The following is a 19,432-nucleotide window of genomic DNA, read 5'->3' as shown; positions in this document are numbered from 1 at the left end:
GCTGCTGGTGATTTGTTGAATAGTGGTTGTTCACTGCTGAAAACAAAAGACAATGACAGGCCTACGCGGATGAATGGTGCCGTTGCGATGCATTTAGCCACGGGGGATTCTCATATGAAAAGGTCGGGAACGGTCGTCGGAAAATTTGAATTAAACCCCTAAAGCTAAGGAGACTAATCTAGGAGTGGCTAGAGCTTTATTTAACCCCTAAAGATACCATTTAAAACGGAATGGACTCGAATATCAGCCGTTGTTCAGGAAGAGAGCGCGCTCCAGTAGACCAGACTTCAGAATTGAGCCTAAAATCAGAGAAAAGAACGAGAGCACACAAAAAGATATTTTGACAGCTTAAAATAGTGACGTCTCGTCATCAACACCCTAAGTGAAACCAGAATCTTTGATTTATATAAATAAGCGAGACGAAAAGCATCCCCGACCTTTTCATATGGGAGTTTCCCCTCCTCGTCCCCTCTCGGGATTTTAGCCTTAATTGAGATTTTCGCTCTAAAAAGTACTCTGGCTAGTCCACATAACGCTAGAGTTAGCCTGTTTACGGTTAGTTCTCAATAACAGTATTACTGGGTTTCTCTTCTTTGGCGGCGATTTCGTTCAGTTGTTATTCCCGTTAACAGTCTCAACCGCTGCGACGTTTAGAAATTTAAGATGGCCCTACGCACTCTAGTGTGTTCTGTGTTCGGAAAACTCCGCATATACTAAGAATATGTCAATGGTAAGATGGTGAAATTTCTTATCTTCCGGCTTTAGGAGGAGCCAGAATACGGTGCGATTTGCTATGGTTTCAATGGAATTCTTGCCCTCAGCAAATGACTTTTGGAACTTCCGCATTCGAAATCGGATACTCTGTCAAATACTTTGACCAATCATTGCAGATTACGATAAAACAAAAGCTGTATTATTATTACTCTCAATAGAAGTCACAGGTATCTGCCCTCGATCATTGTCAGCTGCTAAAATTTCTTTATTTTTCGAGGATTTCATCTCTTCTTTATGTAGCTTCTAATAAAACGTGCTGGACAATTGAAAAGTTGGAACGAAGTCAAATTCCTACGTTGGCCGGCAACCTTTAAATGAGGCGTATTATACGGGTTGGGGAGAGCCCTTTGCGAAAATTTGCATAAAGTAATATTATGAGGGTTCAATGCTGGTCTTGGTTGGAATTTCTGTACGAAAAGACATGTGGACCAGTTTGCCTTATTTCTAAGGGCACAACACCAAAGGCTGTACGATGAAGGGCTAGAATTCAATAGAATCATGTTGTTTTCTTAATTCAGTGAGAGAATTGTTTTTCATATTTGCTCTCTCTGCTAATTAGAGAGGCAACAGTTTATATACTTTTTTGACATAGACATAAAACAAAGTTTTACCCAAATAAAACTCGTCTGATAGAAACATTTACGTCCAAAATAATATTACAAGTAGAACAAGCATCCAAGTTCCAGAATTGAGGCAATCTTGAAGCGTTTTGGCATTTCGGCGATAGATGTCAAAGTGACTGGCCAAAACAAAAGGAAAGGAATGCGTCTAGGGTTTATAAGCACCCATTAAAATAGTTTTAGACGTAAACAAGGTGGACATGGCCGCTCGACTCACTTTCATTTGTTTGTTTTCTACTAAACGTTCTTTAAGGAAGGCAATTCTCTGAGATGAGAAGACGGACAAATCAGAAATAGTCCCGATGAAACCGTTCACTAAACAACTCGGCAATGAAGCTGTAGATTATCAATAAAAAAGCAGATAATTTCCTTTAGTCCTGGGGTTTAGGTGGATTATCTCTCTTCTATATAGGATACCTACAAGCGACCCCGGCAAGCCAGCATACCTCAGGTGTGAGTCTCATGCTTGCTTGTCGTAAACTTCAATCTCACTTTTATCGACCTATTCGACCCCCCACCCCCCACCCCCCCGAAGGGGGGAAGGGTAGTTCCTTATATGGGTGTATATGTATGTGTGGCCCTAAAGGGTATAGTTTTTAACCATTTTGGTCATTTCGGTCTCAAATAGGGTATGGGTTTTGCACTCTAGTCTTGAATTAGGTATATGTTTTAGAAGAAATTATTTTTTAATCATTATCGATAAAGCCATCAACGAAAATCTTGACCTTGGTCGTGTGTACAAACCTCACTACGTTCGGTCTGTACTCACGACCCCGGTCAAGATTCTCCCATACAGACCTCCTGCTCGGTTAATAAGAGCTAAATAATATGCGATGGACTGTTCTGGGTATATTAACCATCAGTTTGTCTTTGCTGCACATCTTGAAGGGGCACTATCCTGACGATTTTGGCACATCTTTGGTCAAAACGGTGCTAAAATTACAACTAAATAACTTAAGACTGTTCACAGCCCTCTATTTTCTCGTATTTTTTTTTGATCGTACTCGCGGATAGAATCGCGAGAGGACTGGACGCCAGCACAAAACGGAAGACTTGCCTGCTTCGCGCTCGCTTTTTCTTTCGCGTGCGTAAACAGAGAGGCTGTGAACTAAAATAACTTTGCTCATACAGGAATGTGTCCAAATTACCAAGTTTCATATTCAAGTAAGTCGCAACGTTGAAGTAAAAGAGACCAAATTGTTCTACGTTTTTGGAGGGTTTTCCAACACAAAGGAAGAATTTGAAAAGGCCGTCCAAGGTTTTCAAATTAGTGTCAAAAACTTGTACCTTAGGCGAGGCTCATGATAAGACCTCTTTACTAGTAGACTAAAATAATCTTCAAGATAGCTAAACGACCAGACCATTATGTTTCTCGCTGATTCTAATATCTTTTTTTTTTTTTTGTACCATTTGATGTGACAGTATGCTCAGATTTCTGTTCCGTTTTTTACACAATCTGTTCTGAGAAGCAAACAGTTTTCCAAGAGCAAAGCTTGAGGAAAAACTGTGAGCTTCAAGGAACAGGTAATGTCCAAAGACAAATATGTGGGCATATTTTTTAAGTCAAAAGTCAAATACTTTAATGCATTGTTTGTAACATGGCCTTCGTAATTTGTTTCAGTTAATATAGATCAGGTTGCCAAAACTCAGCACATCAGAATTGGAAATGTGGACACCATTAAGCTTGGCATTTCTGGCTATCCCAAACCAACATATACATGGAAGAAGGATGGTAAGGAGTTGAACCCTGCTTCTGATCGCCGCCTGAGTGTACTCGATGATGGCTCTTTGAAAATAGACAAGGTGGCAAAATCTGATCGAGGCAACTATACTTGTAAAGTTGAACAAAGTGGATTGGAGCAAGATGCTAAAACTGAGGTGTATGTTGTGGGTAAGTAAAAACCGCACATTTAAGTTATGAAATAGAGAATATTTTCAGTGTTTCTACCCAGTTATAAAAAAAGTTGAAGTTGAGAATAGATAGAATATAACAGATAGTTTAATTATTGAGTTTCAACTGTGGCAGTACGTTACTGAATTGTGTAGAAACTTTACAAAATATTAAATAACTTAAGAAACAATGCAAAGTGAAACCAAGAAATTAAAACAACTATTTACAATGACTATATATACAAAACAATCATTCATCTTGTTCGTTTTACATGTGGGCAACTGAAATGGGCGTACACTGTGAAGGTTCTTAACACGCATGATCGGTGGGGGTAGGAGGGGGCATAACTTCTGATCTTGATTGCTTATTATATGTCTGCAAAAAGCTTAGCTGATATAGCACGGCGGGGTTCTGCGAGGCTGATTAGGTTTTGCTGCTGACATAGCATCTCAGAGGACAACAAAGGAAAAATAATACTGAATGCGCTTTTCTGTTGAGATTTAAGCTCACCAGAGAGGTACTCGAAAAGGACATGGTAGAAGACTGCACATGTGTACTCCATAAAAGGGCGGATGCAGGTGATATAGAATGTTATAGGGTCTTTGGTCATAATGTTAGCCCTTTTCAGTTGTCTAAGAAAGTACAGTTTGGGAGAAAGAGAAATGTTGGAAAATGAGCTGCTGTTGAGTGCTTTTACAGCTTTTTGAAGGAAAAAAAAACATTAAGAATCACTTATTTATTTTGGTTATCAAAATTGTGAATTTACTTTGTGCTGCCATTATTACATCAACAGCTTGTGCTAGTTCTGTGTTTCTTTCAAATTGAAGGACAACTGTATTATTGCATACTTTCTACCAGGTTGATTTCTAGATAGACATGATTTCTTGAACTCATGAGAATAATGCACTTTTGCCTCTTAGAGCTGCCAAAGATCAACCCATTCTCCGTGCCAAGGAGGTATTTAACTCAGGGCTATCCAGCCTCCTTCATATGCAAGGCGACTGGTGTTCCTACTCCCCAATGCAAATGGCTCTCCCCAGATGGAAACCAAATTAAAACAATTGGCAATGTTCAAGTCAGTGGGTGTAATCTGACCTTTACATCTGTGGACGTGTCATTTACTAAAGGCAATTACACCTGCGTGGCTTTCATCAAGATTGAGGAAACTGGAGAGGAGATTGGTCAAGCCAGTGCTGTAGTGGAGGTGGTTGATGTGTTTGGTGAGGATCATGTCATGGATAAAGATTTTGAATTTAGGATTTGATATTAATATTTTGTGGACTAATGGTGTGCTGGTGCAATAAACAGCAGTAGCAGTGTGTCCGTAGGAATAAGGGCCAGATGAGTTCGGGCATTTCAATCAGTTAATTTAGTGTCCTCCTTCTGGCTGGTGATAGCAGGAAAAATCCACCCCAGCCTCCCAACAAATAGTATTCTGGAAATTCTCATGGGAGAGGGAGTCAAGTACCCTGGGAATCCAGGTTGGGAGGGGGGTGGGGGTGAGTGGGTCTGGAGTGAAAATTGTTAAATTTTAGGGCGAGTTATACATGTATGACAAACCCAACTGATCGATTTGTATCTTACATTGAAAGCATCGTTGGTTATTTAGGGTTTAGAATGTTACTGTAGGCATCTTCTTCGAAATTAAATCAAAATTCTCGCACTGAAATTGTTGTAAAGGCTGTGTTATTTGAATTTTGAAAAATGGTCACAAGTTAATCATGGAATTGAAGTGACCTTCAACATTGAAACCATTTGATTGGTCAATGCCAGTCATGTTTATCTATGACTGAGTTTCGAATCATGTTTTTCTTACAGTATTGAAAGCATTCCAAAATGTCGTCAAAGGTGCCAATTTTTGTCAAAAAATAAAAACCACACAAAAGAAAAGCATAAGCAGTATTTGCTAATTCTACATGTAGTTAGAATTCAGCTGCAATTGCCAGCCATTAGACTTCTTCGAACGTCCATGTCAAAATCGTCAAGATTAACTCCATTGGATGCTATTACAGCAGTTTCTTAAATGGATATCACTTGTGCATATTTTGTGTAATTGTTTTAATTTTGTATTTCAGTTGCACCAAAGATTGTCACACAAGGCATTCCTGTATCGTTAAAGAGAGGGGACAACTACAAATTAAAGTGTGAAGCAACTGGCAATCCTCTCCCAGATGTGGTATGGAGACGAAATGGGGTTATAGACCCTCGACAGCAGGTAAGGAAACTAGAAAGTAACCAAATTGTTTCTCTACAGGAGATCTAGAGTGTAAAGTGTAAAATCTAAGGAAATTCTCGACTGCGTGATTTACAACTCTGCCATGGAGACGGGCCAGCATAATTTATGAATTTAAGAAAATACGTGCGTTGATTGGTTAAAAATCGTGTTTCTATGAAGCAATTAGATTATGAGCCTGAGATTTCTATCGCGTGATTGTTAACTCGGGTTGCGCCCTCGTCAACTATCACGCATAGAAATCGAGAGTGAATAATCTAATTGTTTTAGTATAAATCTATTAGTCGTTCAAAACTTTCATCTAAATCCTCTTTACAGACACTTCAAAAACACAAAGAAGCGGCCCCCAGCGCACTCTGCTGCGCTACTCACTATCTATCACAGAATAGAACGTGAGTAGTGTAACCAATCAGAGGACAGCATTCCTGATAGAACGCTAGTAGATTTATACTAAAACTCAATAGAAACACAGAACTAGCACGAGCTGTCGATATAATGATGGCACAAGCAAAGAGAATTTTACATTTTGATAATCAGAGTTAACAAGTTGTTTTCCTTTTTTCGTCGTGGTTTTTTTTAAAAGAAATAGAAAACATGTTCTCCGTGTTTCTATCAAGTTATAGAAACACTTTGGGAGAACTCGAAAAACCTGTGGAAACACTTGCCTATGGCTCGTGTTCCCATAGCCTTTCTCATTCTCCCAGACTTCCACTCGTATTTCTATAACTCGTTAGAAACCCAGTACACGTTTTCTGTTTCTTAAATGGCAGCTTAAATAGTCAATCTCTGCTAATGAGGCTTTCTGCATATTGAAGGTCAGACACTTTGTTCTGTTTTCTTTCTCTAGCAAACTAAAGGACAAAGCATAATTGAGTTCAAAAACATCCAAGTGCAAGATGGTGGAGAGTACATTTGTGAAGAGAGCAACACTGCTGTTGATAGCCAAGGAAATACCATTGTGAAGAATTTGTCGATACCCATTAACATTGAATGTAAGGGGATAAATCCTTTTTTCTTTTCACATAAAGCTATCTTATGGTACAGCTCAACCCTTGCTTGAGATGAGAATCTTGCATTGTGAGGCGAAAGCTGTAAAATCTCTACATGTATTTTACCTCTGAGCATTGCTTATTTAATATCCACTCTTCCAAGGAAGGTCATGACAACTTTTGATGGAAAGGGAGTCTCAAAAGCCAACATTTTCTTAAGACTGGAATTTTGGAAACTGGTTTTCCAGTCACAGATTTAGGAACGGGGAGAGAGAGAGAGAGACAGGTCAAATCAGGAAGTGTTAAGGAAAGCAAAGAAATGGAAATTGTTATGTTTTACTGCACTGCTCATATTTGAACCTGGACTGAAAACTATTTAATTAAGTCCAAGATGTTATCTTGTCCCACGGTTACAACATAAAAATTGTTTCTATTTATTTTAATAATAAAGAACTTGCTACATATTCGTGATTTTTCATTGTTTAATGAAATGCAGACTGCATGTTACATTATTAGAAACCTAGTAACAAGCCTGGCACCCTAAGAGTCTCTTCGTAGCTCATTTAAGAGCACCCGATTGGTATCTGGGGGGTCTTGGTTTTGAATCCCATTTAAAGAATCAGATTCTGTCTGTTTTCTTTGGCAGATTTTTTCTTTGTGCCATGATGATTGTCATATTTCACAATTATCATTTTGTTTATTAATGTTAATGTGGAGGCGCGGTGGCCTCATGGTTAGTGTGCTCGACTCACATCGAGGAGTTTGGGTTCAAACCCTGGCCGGGGACATTGTGTTGTGTTCTTGGGCAAGATACTTTACTCTCACAGTGCCTCTCTCCACCCAGATATATAAATGGGTACTGGTGAATTTAATACTGCAGGTAACCCTGCGATGGACTAGCATCCCATCCAGGGTGGAGTAGAAATATTCCTAGGCGCTTCATGCTACAGAAATAAGTTCTAGCCGGATGGGCCTCTTGGCTTGTATCCAGACTTAACCTGTTACCTACCTCGTTACAGTAATAGTACTAGGGACTGAATGGTAGTAACATAGTAATCAATATTCCAAACATATTTCATGAGTAGTCACTACTCTGTGACTATTTACTTTCCAACCATGGTAGCAATATGAAGAGTGTGTTGTTCTCTGGTGAAAAAAAATTTTCAAGTGTGTTTAAAAAATGGCATTTTTCATTTTTAGCAAAACCTTTCATCATTGGGCTGGCCTCACCCAGAGAAGTGTACTCTTATTTGGGCAACAGTGATCCAACATGGGTGCGATGCAAGTTTGGTAGTTATCCAGAACCATTTGTTACTATGCGATTTAAAAAAAAAGCTCGTGTCCAATGCTTCAATAGTTGCTGAAAAGAAGCTCTTCACAAATGCCTTGAAGAACTTTGGTGTGTACAAATGCCATGCACAAAATAAATTTGGATCCACAAACTATTCCATTGAACTCAAGTAGGATTCCTTGTTTCCAGTCAGTGACCAATTTTGGAGGCTGAAAATTGTTCGAACAATTCATGTGTAATTGAATGTGGCACCTATAGAGAACACTTCCTTGAATGTTCTTGTGCAGTGTTTTGCTTTTTGCTTCAGACAGTGAGTGTTGAATTGGGTTCTTGAATACTTAAAGGAAAATTTGCCCAATAACAACACTCATTTCATCAATCACTGTGTGAACTGAACTGAATTCGTTTTTAAAACTGTTTTAATTCAGCTTTGCACATTCTCTTTTTGATCAATGAAATGGGGCCAATGTGCGGATGATTTGATGTAAGGAGGTGTTAGGTGGAGTAATAACTCTTTTAATGTTTTTTTGTTTGTTTGTTTTGCTGTTTTCAGAAGCACCAAGTAAGATTGAAAATCTTAAAGCCACAGCCAGCTGTAAGAGTATCGAACTCATATGGGAGCAGCCAAAACAAGATGGAGGCATGCCCATCAACAAATATGTCTTGACTTTTTTCAAGCACTACTCTGAACATCGATGGAGATGAAACATCGTACATTATCACTGATCTAGAACATAACACTGAATACAGCATCTCACTGAGAGCCACTTCCAAGGCCGATTGGGCCCCCCCCCCAGTCCGTGTAAACGTAAAGACTGAAGAATACTGTGAGTTTTAGAATAACAGACCATAATTATGCCATTCACATTGTGTTCGTTTTAAACTACTGTAGCTGTCAATGGAAAACACTAGCCTGAGAAATCAGGCTTATCTCTGTATGTGTTAGTCTGGCCCTGGTTGAGTGGCATATGCAACCAGGTCACTTGCCCCCCCTTAAAAAAATCTTACTGTGGTGAATTCCCTCTTGAAGGTTGGCGCTAGTGGTTCAGTGGTCTGAGCAAACATCATGGAATGCCTGGGACATTTTCATATTACCCTTCTTGGTGTTGTCCAAAACCTAGCATTTCTTGTGGGAAATATTGGAAATAACAATTCCTAGAATTTTGATTTGATGATGTTGTGAGGGTACATGCCCCCCCCCCCGCCCTCTCTACCGGTGCTTGGCAGTTGTATTCACCTATGCAGCCTTTTACCCCAAAACAAATACTTAGAAAGTTGAAAAAAAAAAAAAGAAAAAAAAATCCACAAAGAGAGACTTACATGTGCTTATTTATTAATGTCAAAAATTTTAGAATTAGATCTTCTCTATGCTTAACTTTTGAAATAAGCCATAGGGCATGCTATAGCAACAGTTAAAAGCTTCTAAATGGTCTTCAACTGGCTCGTGATTTTGTAAGGTGAAAAAGTCACGTGATAAACAGTACCTCATGAAAGTGGTCACACAGACTACAGTTTCATCCATAGTGTCAACATCTGGAACCTCCTTAGTAATCTTATTAAGACTTGAGCTTACAAGCTGACCTGCAATAATAGATTGTAAACAAAACAGTATTGATCAAAGTACTGAAAGTTAAAATGTTATGGAAATGTTATTCACTTACTAAGTAATGTAAAGTTTTCATTTGTCATTGGTCAAAATAGTCATTGAAGAGTTATTTTAAAGAAATAATAAAAGCCTTAGAAAGGTGAAGTATTTAGGTCTTAAACCAATGTTCGGAAGTTGTCTTGCATAATTTTCGACTTTAACGCGCAATTGACTGTTTAGCATCAATCCAAGTTCAATTTACTTGTACTCACATTACCATATAAAGAAGCGTTCCTTTCTTTGATGTAGAAGTTGCAGTCGAAGCATTAAAGTAGCCGTCATTTTTTCTTTTCTTTGTAGGTGCACCCGAGCGACCAGTCATCTACTCGCCTGTGTCCACTCTGCTAACCAAAGACAGCTTCACGCTGAAGTGGCGGCGCCCTGAGGAGACTGGGGGCGATGATGATATCACTTACTCGGTAAGATGCCGGGTGGAGAAAGATAACAAGAAAGGCCCGTGGATAACAGATACTACGAAAGGACTACGGTATGACCTCAGCGATCTACAAAACAAAGTCCAGTACAAGTTTGAGGTGATCGCCAAAAACAAAGGAGGAGAAAGCTTGCCTGGAGAGAGATACATTCAGACAAACTTCCCAGGAGGTATTTAAGAAGTAGTGTACTGAGTTTAGTCAGTAATTACGAGGATGGAGACTTGGACAAGGGATTTAGGGACATCACCATGACATGTAATGTTTCTGAAAAACACATAGGTGACGTTGTGAACATCTCAAGTAGTTGAACTTAGTCATTTTATATCTGGTGAACATACCAATCTTTGAAGACATGATTGATCATCACAGTTATACACACAACGTAAGCAGTTGTGAAATTAATCTTTACCAATCTTTCTCCTCAATTTGCTTTCCACATTCGTCGTGAGCCTTCCCTTGCATTTCGGTCTCCGACCCGAGTAATAATTGTGAATTTATTAGCTCAAGTATTCCTCTTAACAAACAACCTCTTTCATTCTTACACTGCATTTTTTTTCCGCGCATAAGTTGCAAAGCTTCGTGTTCTTCTTGAGCTCTTGAACAAACGAGTTTGTAAATTCAACCAGCTTAACATGGGGAAGGTCAACGTAAGTCAGTTTTCGGTTAGGCTCGTCGAATGGACCGTGTGAAATTGACTCTCTTTGCCGTAAGTTAATCGGAAACTTCGTTTTGTAGTCTTTTGGGATCTCAACTGTTTGCCCAATAAAATCGTTTGATCAGATGACAATCACGAAGTTTTGCTGGAGAAAACCTTTGCTTCACTTTTCTCTTTTCCTTCGCCTCTGCATACTTTAGACTTCCCGCGTGCCTCCCACTACCGTTCAAACGCAATTCCCATACGGTATTTTCCCTTTTTGCAATTGTTGCACGTTTCTCAGAAACTTTTGTTTCTTGTTTTGCAGAACGAAGTTCACAGTCACGCGTGATAACCAGTGCCTCCCTAACAATCTTGGTTGGTGGTCTTCTGTTTTTGTTCTGAGGCCATGAACATTCACGAGACGCAACTAAAGGCTCGTTTTCACCATAGCGCACGCATAGTCAATAGCACAGACATTGACGTAGGCGGCATTGGCGTAAGCTTAGGCACAGGCACTCCTAAACTGTAACGCTTAGCCGGGTCACTCCACAAATAAAGGCTAGGAATTTACGACTTACTAGGTTACTAACTTCTCAACACACAAAGACAAGTGTACGTATAATCCTAAACAGTAATGGTTAAAGTATGCTTCAGGCCTTGTAAAATTAAGTTTGGCTGGCTGATTGTGATTTGTGTTGAAACATGTGCTTAAGTTAGGCGGAGGAAATGGTCTGGGCCTTGACGAAAAGCAAAAGATTAATACTTGCGCCAAATTACGGAAAAACAAAGATGGCCGTTCCGAAATCAGAAGCAAATTCTCTCGATGCATGATGTACCTTAACCCTTTGATTCCCTATTCCCCCCCCCCCCCCCAAAAAAAAAAACACCCACTAAACGTTACAGAGAGCTATTTCTGGTTGTAATCTCGAAAGATTGAAGCTGAACGATCTAAAATCTCTCTTGACCGTGTGAACTAAAACTTCCCTCAACAAAGACTCTGCCATGTCAGTGATGCAGCTCACCGCCATGCACACGTAGATAACTGAGGGTCAATGGAACACCGAGTTGCCTCAGTTCCACTTCCCCTGAATAGAATCTCGAGATGATGACATGAGCCAATATCTCATTCGAGGATGACAAACCAGTTTCAATCCACCTCAATTTAATGCGTTGCTATGCTGAAAAATGCTTGAAATAGGCTTAGATTCAAATTCGATCAGGTTATTTTTAGAAAGTGCACGACAAAGAAAACAATTCTTTCCATCTCAAATTAACACATGACCTTAACTAACCACGAGTGGCTTCTATTAGTCTTTTAGCGTAAACGTTTCAAAAGGAATATATAAGAACAAGGAAGGTTTCACAAGTCACCAAACTTGATTTTACATTTCATAAAGCAAAATTCGTTTTCACGATCTTTGAAATACGCGTTTTACGGAGTATACTACAATCACGATTCACAGAACAGTTTCTCACCACTCAAGAACCACAAACTGAAATGGACTCGTGAAAACGCGCCCCCTCCCCCCCTCTCCGGGTCACAAAAATCCCCTACTACAAACCAGGATCACATATTTACGTCAAAGTTCAAGAGTGTATTTCTTCTAGGTGTAAAAACCACTCAAAAGGACACAGACACCTCAAGAATTAGAAATAAGTGATGGACCATTATTTTTTTGAGGAGTTGCGGGGGAGGGGGGCTGACCAAATTTCTGGGGTATGAAATTTTTTTCTTACCTTAAGGTTGTACATGATTTTTCTGGTGGGCAATAACTTGTGCAAGAATTTTTTTCACCTAAAAAATAGGACCCGGATAGTAGAAAGCACTTGCTTGATGTTTTTCCCATGACTCCCCTTGCACGATTTTGTTTTCAGCCGTTTTTGGCGTGCAGAATTTTTTTTTTGGAAGTTGCCCAACCTACCCTCCCCACTCCCCCCCCCCCCCCCCAAAAAAAAAACTGGTCCGTCCCCAATCAGTAACTAGCAGAAACATAGGAATAAGCGCGCTATTGTGTTCCTCTTTTTAACGTAGCCAGAGAGAATTTGAATGCACAACCACTTATCTGTTGAATTTTCGGCAGGCTCATCTTCCTTGGGACAGTTAATCATGACACTGTGCATTACATGCTGATTAAAATCTGCTTATGTTGCAAGGATAAAAGTAATACACAAGCAACTTGAGGCAATGGCACTGTTTGTTCGAAGGGTAGTCAACGGTATCCACGGGTTAAAGTTATATCCCCTGAATAGCGATTATATCTCGGAAAACACTGTCCACCCTTGGAATCACCTGGCTCTAGAAGTTTACTTAGGGATACGCTCTCTTAGCGCCATGCCCCATCCATAATTTCGAGGTTTCCCTCATGGGGATATTCAAATACAAAAGAACTTTTTAAAACGCCTCCGTCAAGTGCAGAGTTACGCTGAAGATATTATGCTACTGCAAAATGTAAGGCACAGGGATGTGGAGAACTGTGTAACACGAGATAGCTCAAAGAGCCTTTGATGTTGTACAATGGTAGACTGTTGTTAGAAGCAGTTCCTTTACTTTAAAGGAGCTACGTCACGGTTTGCGCATATTGAAAGGTTTGGCCTCAATTTTTCAAATTCGTCTTTTGTAATCCGTGTGAATCTTCTCCATCCTTAGCCATCCTCGTTCCTTTATGGTTTATCATTATCTCTTTGGTGTTGTTCTATCTTATTAAACTGTTATTTTCAGGTTTCCTACCATTTAAAGGTAATTTTGTATGTGGCCAAAATAACTCAAAATACCGTGACTGTCCTTTAAAGTTAATTCTGTTATAAACGGTGCCGTGATGAAGACTTCACAGAATTAGACCTTCTTTGAGACACTCATCAGACACTTGTACGTGATCGATCAATATTACGTAATAAAAAGAGTTAAATTAAATCATCGATCTTACAACTTCCTTCAAGACTAAAAGATATCACTGAGTTACGTTTAGCTATTATACCAGAAAGGACAGCGACCAGTTCTAAACCGGATCATCCGGTTGTGCTAGATTGCATGTTTTTTAGTAGTCGCCAAACGTAAACAATTAAACACCATGTTGCGTGGGCACAGCGTTCATTACAGATGTCCTCAGGCGTTAGTCAGGCTTAATATTGCGTATGGGAAATACTTTGAAAAAAAGAAAAAAGAAAAATACAACATTTCCGATCGTCCACGGTTCAAGACGCTAAGCTCCGTTTCGATCGAGGATTTCAAAGACGTAAGGATAGACGAGATAACTTGTAAACATTTCGTCGAAATTCAACAATTTCCGTGTCTGAAGTTGCAGGTGGTATGAACAAGTGACAAGTGCCACGTTATATCGCGCGACGGCACAAAACGTGACATTGCGTGATATTGATACTTTCAGAATGGAACATCACGTACAAGCCTGTTTTCATCGGCGTCTGAAAATTTTGTTTCTGTCTATGACGGAAACGTATTCAAAACAGTGTATAGTAGTCGAGAAGGGGCCAAATAAAATAACTGTAAAATTTACAAGTCTGATTATTTTTCAGAAGAGATTTTGCTGGCGAAGATATACATTTAAAAATTTTGAACGCTTGAGAAATAAATGTTACTACGAGCTCTGAACACCATTCAGCATAACTCTATGGTAACAGAAATTATTTTTTTTTTTGCAAAAGGAAAAACTATTTTTTTCCTCTTTTCAAATTTGAAGAAACATCGAAACAGCTGCAGAAATACACAAGACGCCTACGCTTGTTTAGACGACAGTTTTTCTCATCCTCCAAATCACTCTCTCCTTTTTATCAGAACTCTATAGGGGAATCTTTCTTTACAATATTTGCCTCATTAGCATATAAGCGATTCAGTTTCTGATCAAGGCGTACGATAATATCCGTTCTGAATATTGAAAGGGCACAGCACGATTAACTGTCCCAAGGAAGATGACCCCGATGTATTGAGTATTTGCAAAGCGACGGGGTTTAAAAAACCTGAAAATTTTACAAAGAATGTATGAGCTGATTAGCACTTTAATCGCCACCCAGAAATTTTGCAGTTCTTGAAAGCCAATTCCTCTCTGAATATTACGCTCAAACAGCCACACATTTCACAATTACTAAGTTTCACAAGCTCTATAAAATGTTTATAGTCTATTCGTGTCTAGCGTGATGCCTTCTCCGCACAAAGGAGAAAAAATGTAAACTATGAAGTCAGCAAAGATCGCTAAATAGAAACAGAAAACATTTTTTATTTCTCAAACCAGCGTTGTTAAACCGGTATGGTAGCCAATATAAATAAAATACTAAACGTTGTAGTAATATTTAAATCTATATTATCTTTAGTCTTAAGTCTTGTGGTAAGGTAAAATGCTGTTATTTTTCCCAGTTTTGTCCTATTCACGAGAAAATTTTCAGAAAAGAATTCAGAAATTCTAAATTGCTGTATCTTCAAAGCAAAGCAGTTTCAATAGAAACATGGATCGAAATGAAAATTAACATGACTGATAAATATGGTAAAAATTCAGTCCTTGGATATTTCAAGCAAGAGATGTTTATGACCTCACAAATAGTTAAACATCCGAGTAACATAACAGTATATTCGAGCATAGACAGAGTTAGACTAATTTTGAAGAGAGCGAATCATACTTTACATGGTCGATGTTTTTTGTTTTCTCGAGCAAGGTGTATCCATTAAATGCCAACGACTGATATCACTTTGTTCTTGGACCTCAAGAGGAAGATAAGCCGGGTACGACTCGTAGATCAAATCATTGTTTTGTGGGGGATCATTCAGGCCCCGCCAAAAACACGCAACATTCAAATGCAACATATTGCAACCCTGCTGCGGCACAGCATGCTGTACACGTTTGTCTGCCCGTTTGCACCAAGCAACATCTTGGAACAGGGTGGCCAAACACTTGTGCGCTCAGGGGAGAGGGGGGGGGGGAGAGGGGGGGGCGGGCGCTACTCTACAATTTTCTACATGGGGAGGCTCCGCCCCAAGGTTCAACCCCTTACCCTTTTGTATACCATTTTGACAGAACGGTGCTCCCTTCGTACACCTTTAAATGAAAAAGGTACCTCTTGAAGGGTCCGTATTATGAATAAATCGCCAAAAAAAGGAAATGTTCTTGTCATTTTCATGTAGTGCTTGATAAATGAAATGATACAGCCACAGGGTACGTTTGTTTGAAATATTTTAAAGGCCCTTTAAAATAACTAAATGACAGATTTCCTTACCCTTCCATATACCTTAACTTGTGAAATCCCTACCCTTTTATGTACCTGAAGCCCTTTCGGGGGGAGCCTTCCAGTGCCACTATATGGAGTACCCCCGGGGCGAGGGGTTGTACGCGACAATGTTGCAGTTTCTTTCCTAAAATTCGAATTGAGAAGGAAACCTTAAAACGATATCCCAGCAGCAAATGTTGAATAACGTCCAATAGATAACAATAAAAAAAGCACAAGGATGTTTAAGATTCACAGGAGCGTTGATTTCTTGCAGGATCAATGACAATGCGGAAAAATATCTGCTAGTAAAATTCTTCAAGACGACGTAGTGGGTTTAAATTCAACGCTCTACATTTTTCTATAGTCTAAGTTTAATTATTTTGCACTCGAGATCTTTGTTCGTATTCATCTTCATCTTTATAAAGTTGGGTTCACACCAACTAATTTTCCTAAGTATTGTTCTTCCCAGTACTTTTGTTACTCTATTCTTTTTTTTTTTTAATAAGAATATTGTTTCCCCGGCACAGGCTGAAAATAATTTTTCTGCTGATTTTAGGCTGAAAAGATTCTTGTGAATCTTCTTAGATTATAGCGTATAACATGTTATTAGCATCGAAAATACGGCTAGTGCTGTTTTCGTTGTTTCTTGGCTAGTTTTGCCGCTTAGAGAAAGGAAGAATTAATTTTATCGACGGAAGAATTTTATACGATTTAGCTGAATTATATAAGCGTATTGTATTTACAAATTTTCATACACAAAATTATGTCTTCATACACTGCGTCACTACCATCCATTCTTGTTCAAGAGCAGGTGAACTGCAAGAATTCAACAACTTGAAGCAACTTCCGCACCAGATGGCTTTATTTTTTAAGCGGAAGCGATTAGCAAGCTATAACAAGATCTACAAAAAAGCTTGGAAATAATGATTATTTCAACCTAGATTAACTATTTATTCAGTGCGCACTTTTCTTCGTGTCTAGGACCTTTTCTAATGTTTTTTTTTCCTGGTGGTTCAAAGAAATGTAAAGGAATGGTAGACGGAAAAAACATTTTCATCGCGAACTCCAGGGTGGGTTTTCTCGCCGACAATCGAGAACTTAGCCGGGTCTAAATGGCAGAGAACTCAAAATAACTGACAGGTTGCATGTGACTGTGGTTTTTGGTCGGCGTCTGTGATTGGATGAGAAGATTTGGGAAAACGTTGGGAAGCCAACATAAAGATGTCATAAGAGGTTGCAACTAAAACAGTGCTCAAATCAAGTCCAGAAGCATCTCTTCATAATCTCTTTGTATCGCTATGTGCCCAACAAAGTGAACAATCGCTTAAATGAAGTGACAAAAAAAGGGCTTGGCAACATACATGTAGGAAAAACCATAACGAGAAAGTTCTGACATTGGACGCTTCCCTATTACACACCTTGTTAAATATTGCATTTCACAACAAGTCACAATACAGTCAATGATAACGTTATTTATAGCAACAGGTATCGGTTTCGGGTTCTAAACCACTGATAACAAGACAACGTAATTTTGCAATGTAAAAATAGTTTATCTTGAAACTTTCTTGCGAATGCCAAATTATGCATGCATGGGCCACTTGGGTCGTATGTAGAATTTACCTTTACCTCTCTGTAGTACGGATACTTCCATAATGTGGACACTCAGCTCTGATCCTTTGATGTCTTTGATGTCTGAAGTAAAGAAGGTCGACTGACGCACTTCATTAAATTTCCCTCTGACAATCCCAACTAGCAGATTTTTGTAAACCCAATATTAAAGAAGTACGTCACGGTTTGGGCGTCTTGAAAATGTTAGCTTAAATTTTTCAAGTTCGTCGTTTGCAATCCGAGTTAATCTTAACGATCCTTACTCTACTTGTTTCTTAATGGTTTCTTAAGTGATACTATATCTTGGTTAACTATTACTTTCAGGTTTCCTTCAATTTAAAGGTAATTTTGTACGTTGCCAAAATATTTCAAAACACCGTAACCGAGCTCTTTAATAGTTTGATACTGTGGAAAACTCGACGAATGACAAAAGCGCATTCCGTCATAATGTACCTCATCCTTGTCTCCTTTTGGTTTATTATTGCCTTCTGAACCGGGTTGTTCGAAAGCCGGTTTACGTTAACCCAGGATTAAACGTTAGCTGAAGTGTTATTTTTTCTTGTTTTACAATGCTTTTCACCTCTAACGTTCGGTTTAGCTTGAGATTATTACAGATCAAAACTGACGGGCAAACAATATAAACAGAACACCTCACCAAAAAGTTACAAAACTGAAATCAAAATTCTAGCTAATCCTGGGTTAGCTTAATCGGGCTTTGAACAACCAATTAGTTTGCGTTTTCATTCCATTTGAAAGGGGTTTTGTACTTGACATGGCGTGAATCTGTTCTTCCGCTGATGCAAAGTTTAAATATGAAAACTACTTCAACCACAAATAAATTGTGTTTTTCTAGCTCGCCGTCGCGGTGGAACACACTAATCGAACCGATTCACTAAGTTTTTCAACACTTTAATAGCGAAAATTATCAGCTAAAAGCTGCAAAAGAAAATTAAGTTGTTCACACCTATAACACGTGCCTGACCTAACGGGCTATCAGTAGGACCGAGCAATAAAATAAAAACTTTACATTAAAACAAAACCTGTGTTTGTTGAAGTAAAACTTACACAATTCATGAATTCTAAGATCCAGTCATCTTTAAATACAAGATGCAATGTCAAAAAAACGTGAACATAATTTTAACGATGAGATTAAAGCTGATTGATGTAGGACTAAGTGAATGGTGAAGAAAATGAATGCAAAGAGAATATAATTTCATTTCTAGAGGAGTGAAAGTTTGCTTTCCCTTGCGTGTTCCCATATGGTTCACTTACTTGACAATTCTGACGAGGTATTCGTTTAACGAGTTGTTTTGACGTGCAAGGTGAATTTCTAAGATCCGGTTACCGCTATCTCTCTGAAGGTAGAACTTTCCGCTCTCCACCATCCACAAAACAAGAAAGTTAATCGTCTAATTATCTTATCGCTTTGTGCTGTTTACAAAAGACACCGGTAATGAAGTCAGCTTGGCTTTCCGTCACATGCGTAGCACGGATTGCATACGATAAGGACGGACAGGAGGTCACCAAGGAAAGACCAGCCCTCAAGTAAGTGCAATTCGATTATATAAGTTTGTTCACTCAAGGATATCAACGACGCTGTGATTTAAAAACCAGTGGGCGACAACACAGCATGGACGTGCCCGAGGGGAGCACGAACAATTGAAAATGCGATGCGTGATCGCTTGTTTACGGAGCAGCAGTCGACCTGCTCTGCTCTGCATTCACAAAACAACAATTAGCATTTGTCGTGTAAACTACATAAAAGAACAATAGCCATGCTAATTTATTACCCGCAAGCAAACCGTCGAATTCAAGCGTAGCTTTAATGAAGGGGAATGTTTCCCTGTTTCACCGCCAGACCAAAACAGACTGTGCATGTTGCGGGTAACTCAAAACCAAAATTTTGGCCTTAATCTATCATGTGTCAAGCGACAGAGTAACAACAAATCTTATCTTGGACTGAAAGCCTGTTTCAATTAAGAGCTTGTTTAACGTGCAAGACAAAAGCTTTTTCTTAACTATTCTTTTCACGTCAATATATTTGCCCTGTGGTTTTTCGTTGACACTTTTTCACAATAGCACCTACGGAGCGTTTTTGA

At 39.0% G+C, this 19,432-nt stretch overlaps 1 protein-coding gene, 2 long non-coding RNA genes and 1 pseudogene across 6 annotated transcripts in view; 2 read left to right on the top strand and 2 right to left on the bottom strand.

Annotated features, from left to right (window-relative positions):
- The first annotated feature begins 2,527 nt into the window (after positions 1-2,527).
- On the top strand, positions 2,528-7,173 carry LOC149109771 (neural cell adhesion molecule 2-like). Its single transcript, XM_089294670.1, has 6 exons — positions 2,528-2,558; positions 3,016-3,285; positions 4,206-4,505; positions 5,361-5,500; positions 6,366-6,510; positions 7,154-7,173. The coding sequence occupies exons 1-6, from the start codon at positions 2,528-2,530 to the stop codon at positions 7,171-7,173; spliced, it is 906 nt and encodes a 301-aa protein (XP_089150796.1).
- An 816-nt stretch (positions 7,174-7,989) lies between these two features.
- LOC149109770 (fasciclin-2-like) lies at positions 7,990-11,203 on the top strand (annotated as a pseudogene). The gene is made up of 3 exons (XR_016208384.1): positions 7,990-8,625; positions 9,744-10,046; positions 10,840-11,203. The product of XR_016208384.1 is annotated as a fasciclin-2-like (transcript).
- LOC149109768 (uncharacterized) overlaps positions 9,110-19,432 on the bottom strand; it is a 37,267-nt gene continuing 26,944 nt past the window's right edge. For both annotated transcript variants that reach the window (XR_016208387.1, XR_016208388.1), the window contains 2 exons: positions 9,656-9,946; positions 9,110-9,379 (listed from right to left, as the gene is read on the bottom strand). This is a non-coding gene — a long non-coding RNA (uncharacterized LOC149109768). The remainder of the gene's footprint in view (positions 9,380-9,655; positions 9,947-19,432) is intronic.
- Positions 12,183-18,718, bottom strand: LOC149109769 (uncharacterized). 2 transcript variants are annotated; one of them, XR_016208386.1, is made up of 4 exons: positions 18,606-18,718; positions 17,352-17,417; positions 16,481-16,541; positions 12,183-15,870 (listed from the first exon to the last, which is right to left on the bottom strand). It is a non-coding gene; the product is annotated as an uncharacterized LOC149109769 (long non-coding RNA). The 2 variants fall into 2 exon arrangements; XR_016208385.1 differs by lacking the exon at positions 12,183-15,870 and having other exon boundaries at positions 16,140-16,541.

The sequence above is a fragment of the Orbicella faveolata genome, unplaced genomic scaffold, assembly GCF_042242905.1.
Source record: "Orbicella faveolata isolate gen_17 unplaced genomic scaffold, um_ofav_v1 contig_25, whole genome shotgun sequence".
NCBI classification, from domain to species: Eukaryota; Metazoa; Cnidaria; class Anthozoa; order Scleractinia; family Merulinidae; genus Orbicella; species Orbicella faveolata.
Note: the sequence above shows the minus strand (reverse complement) of the source record. Positions and strands in the feature narration are given on the sequence as shown.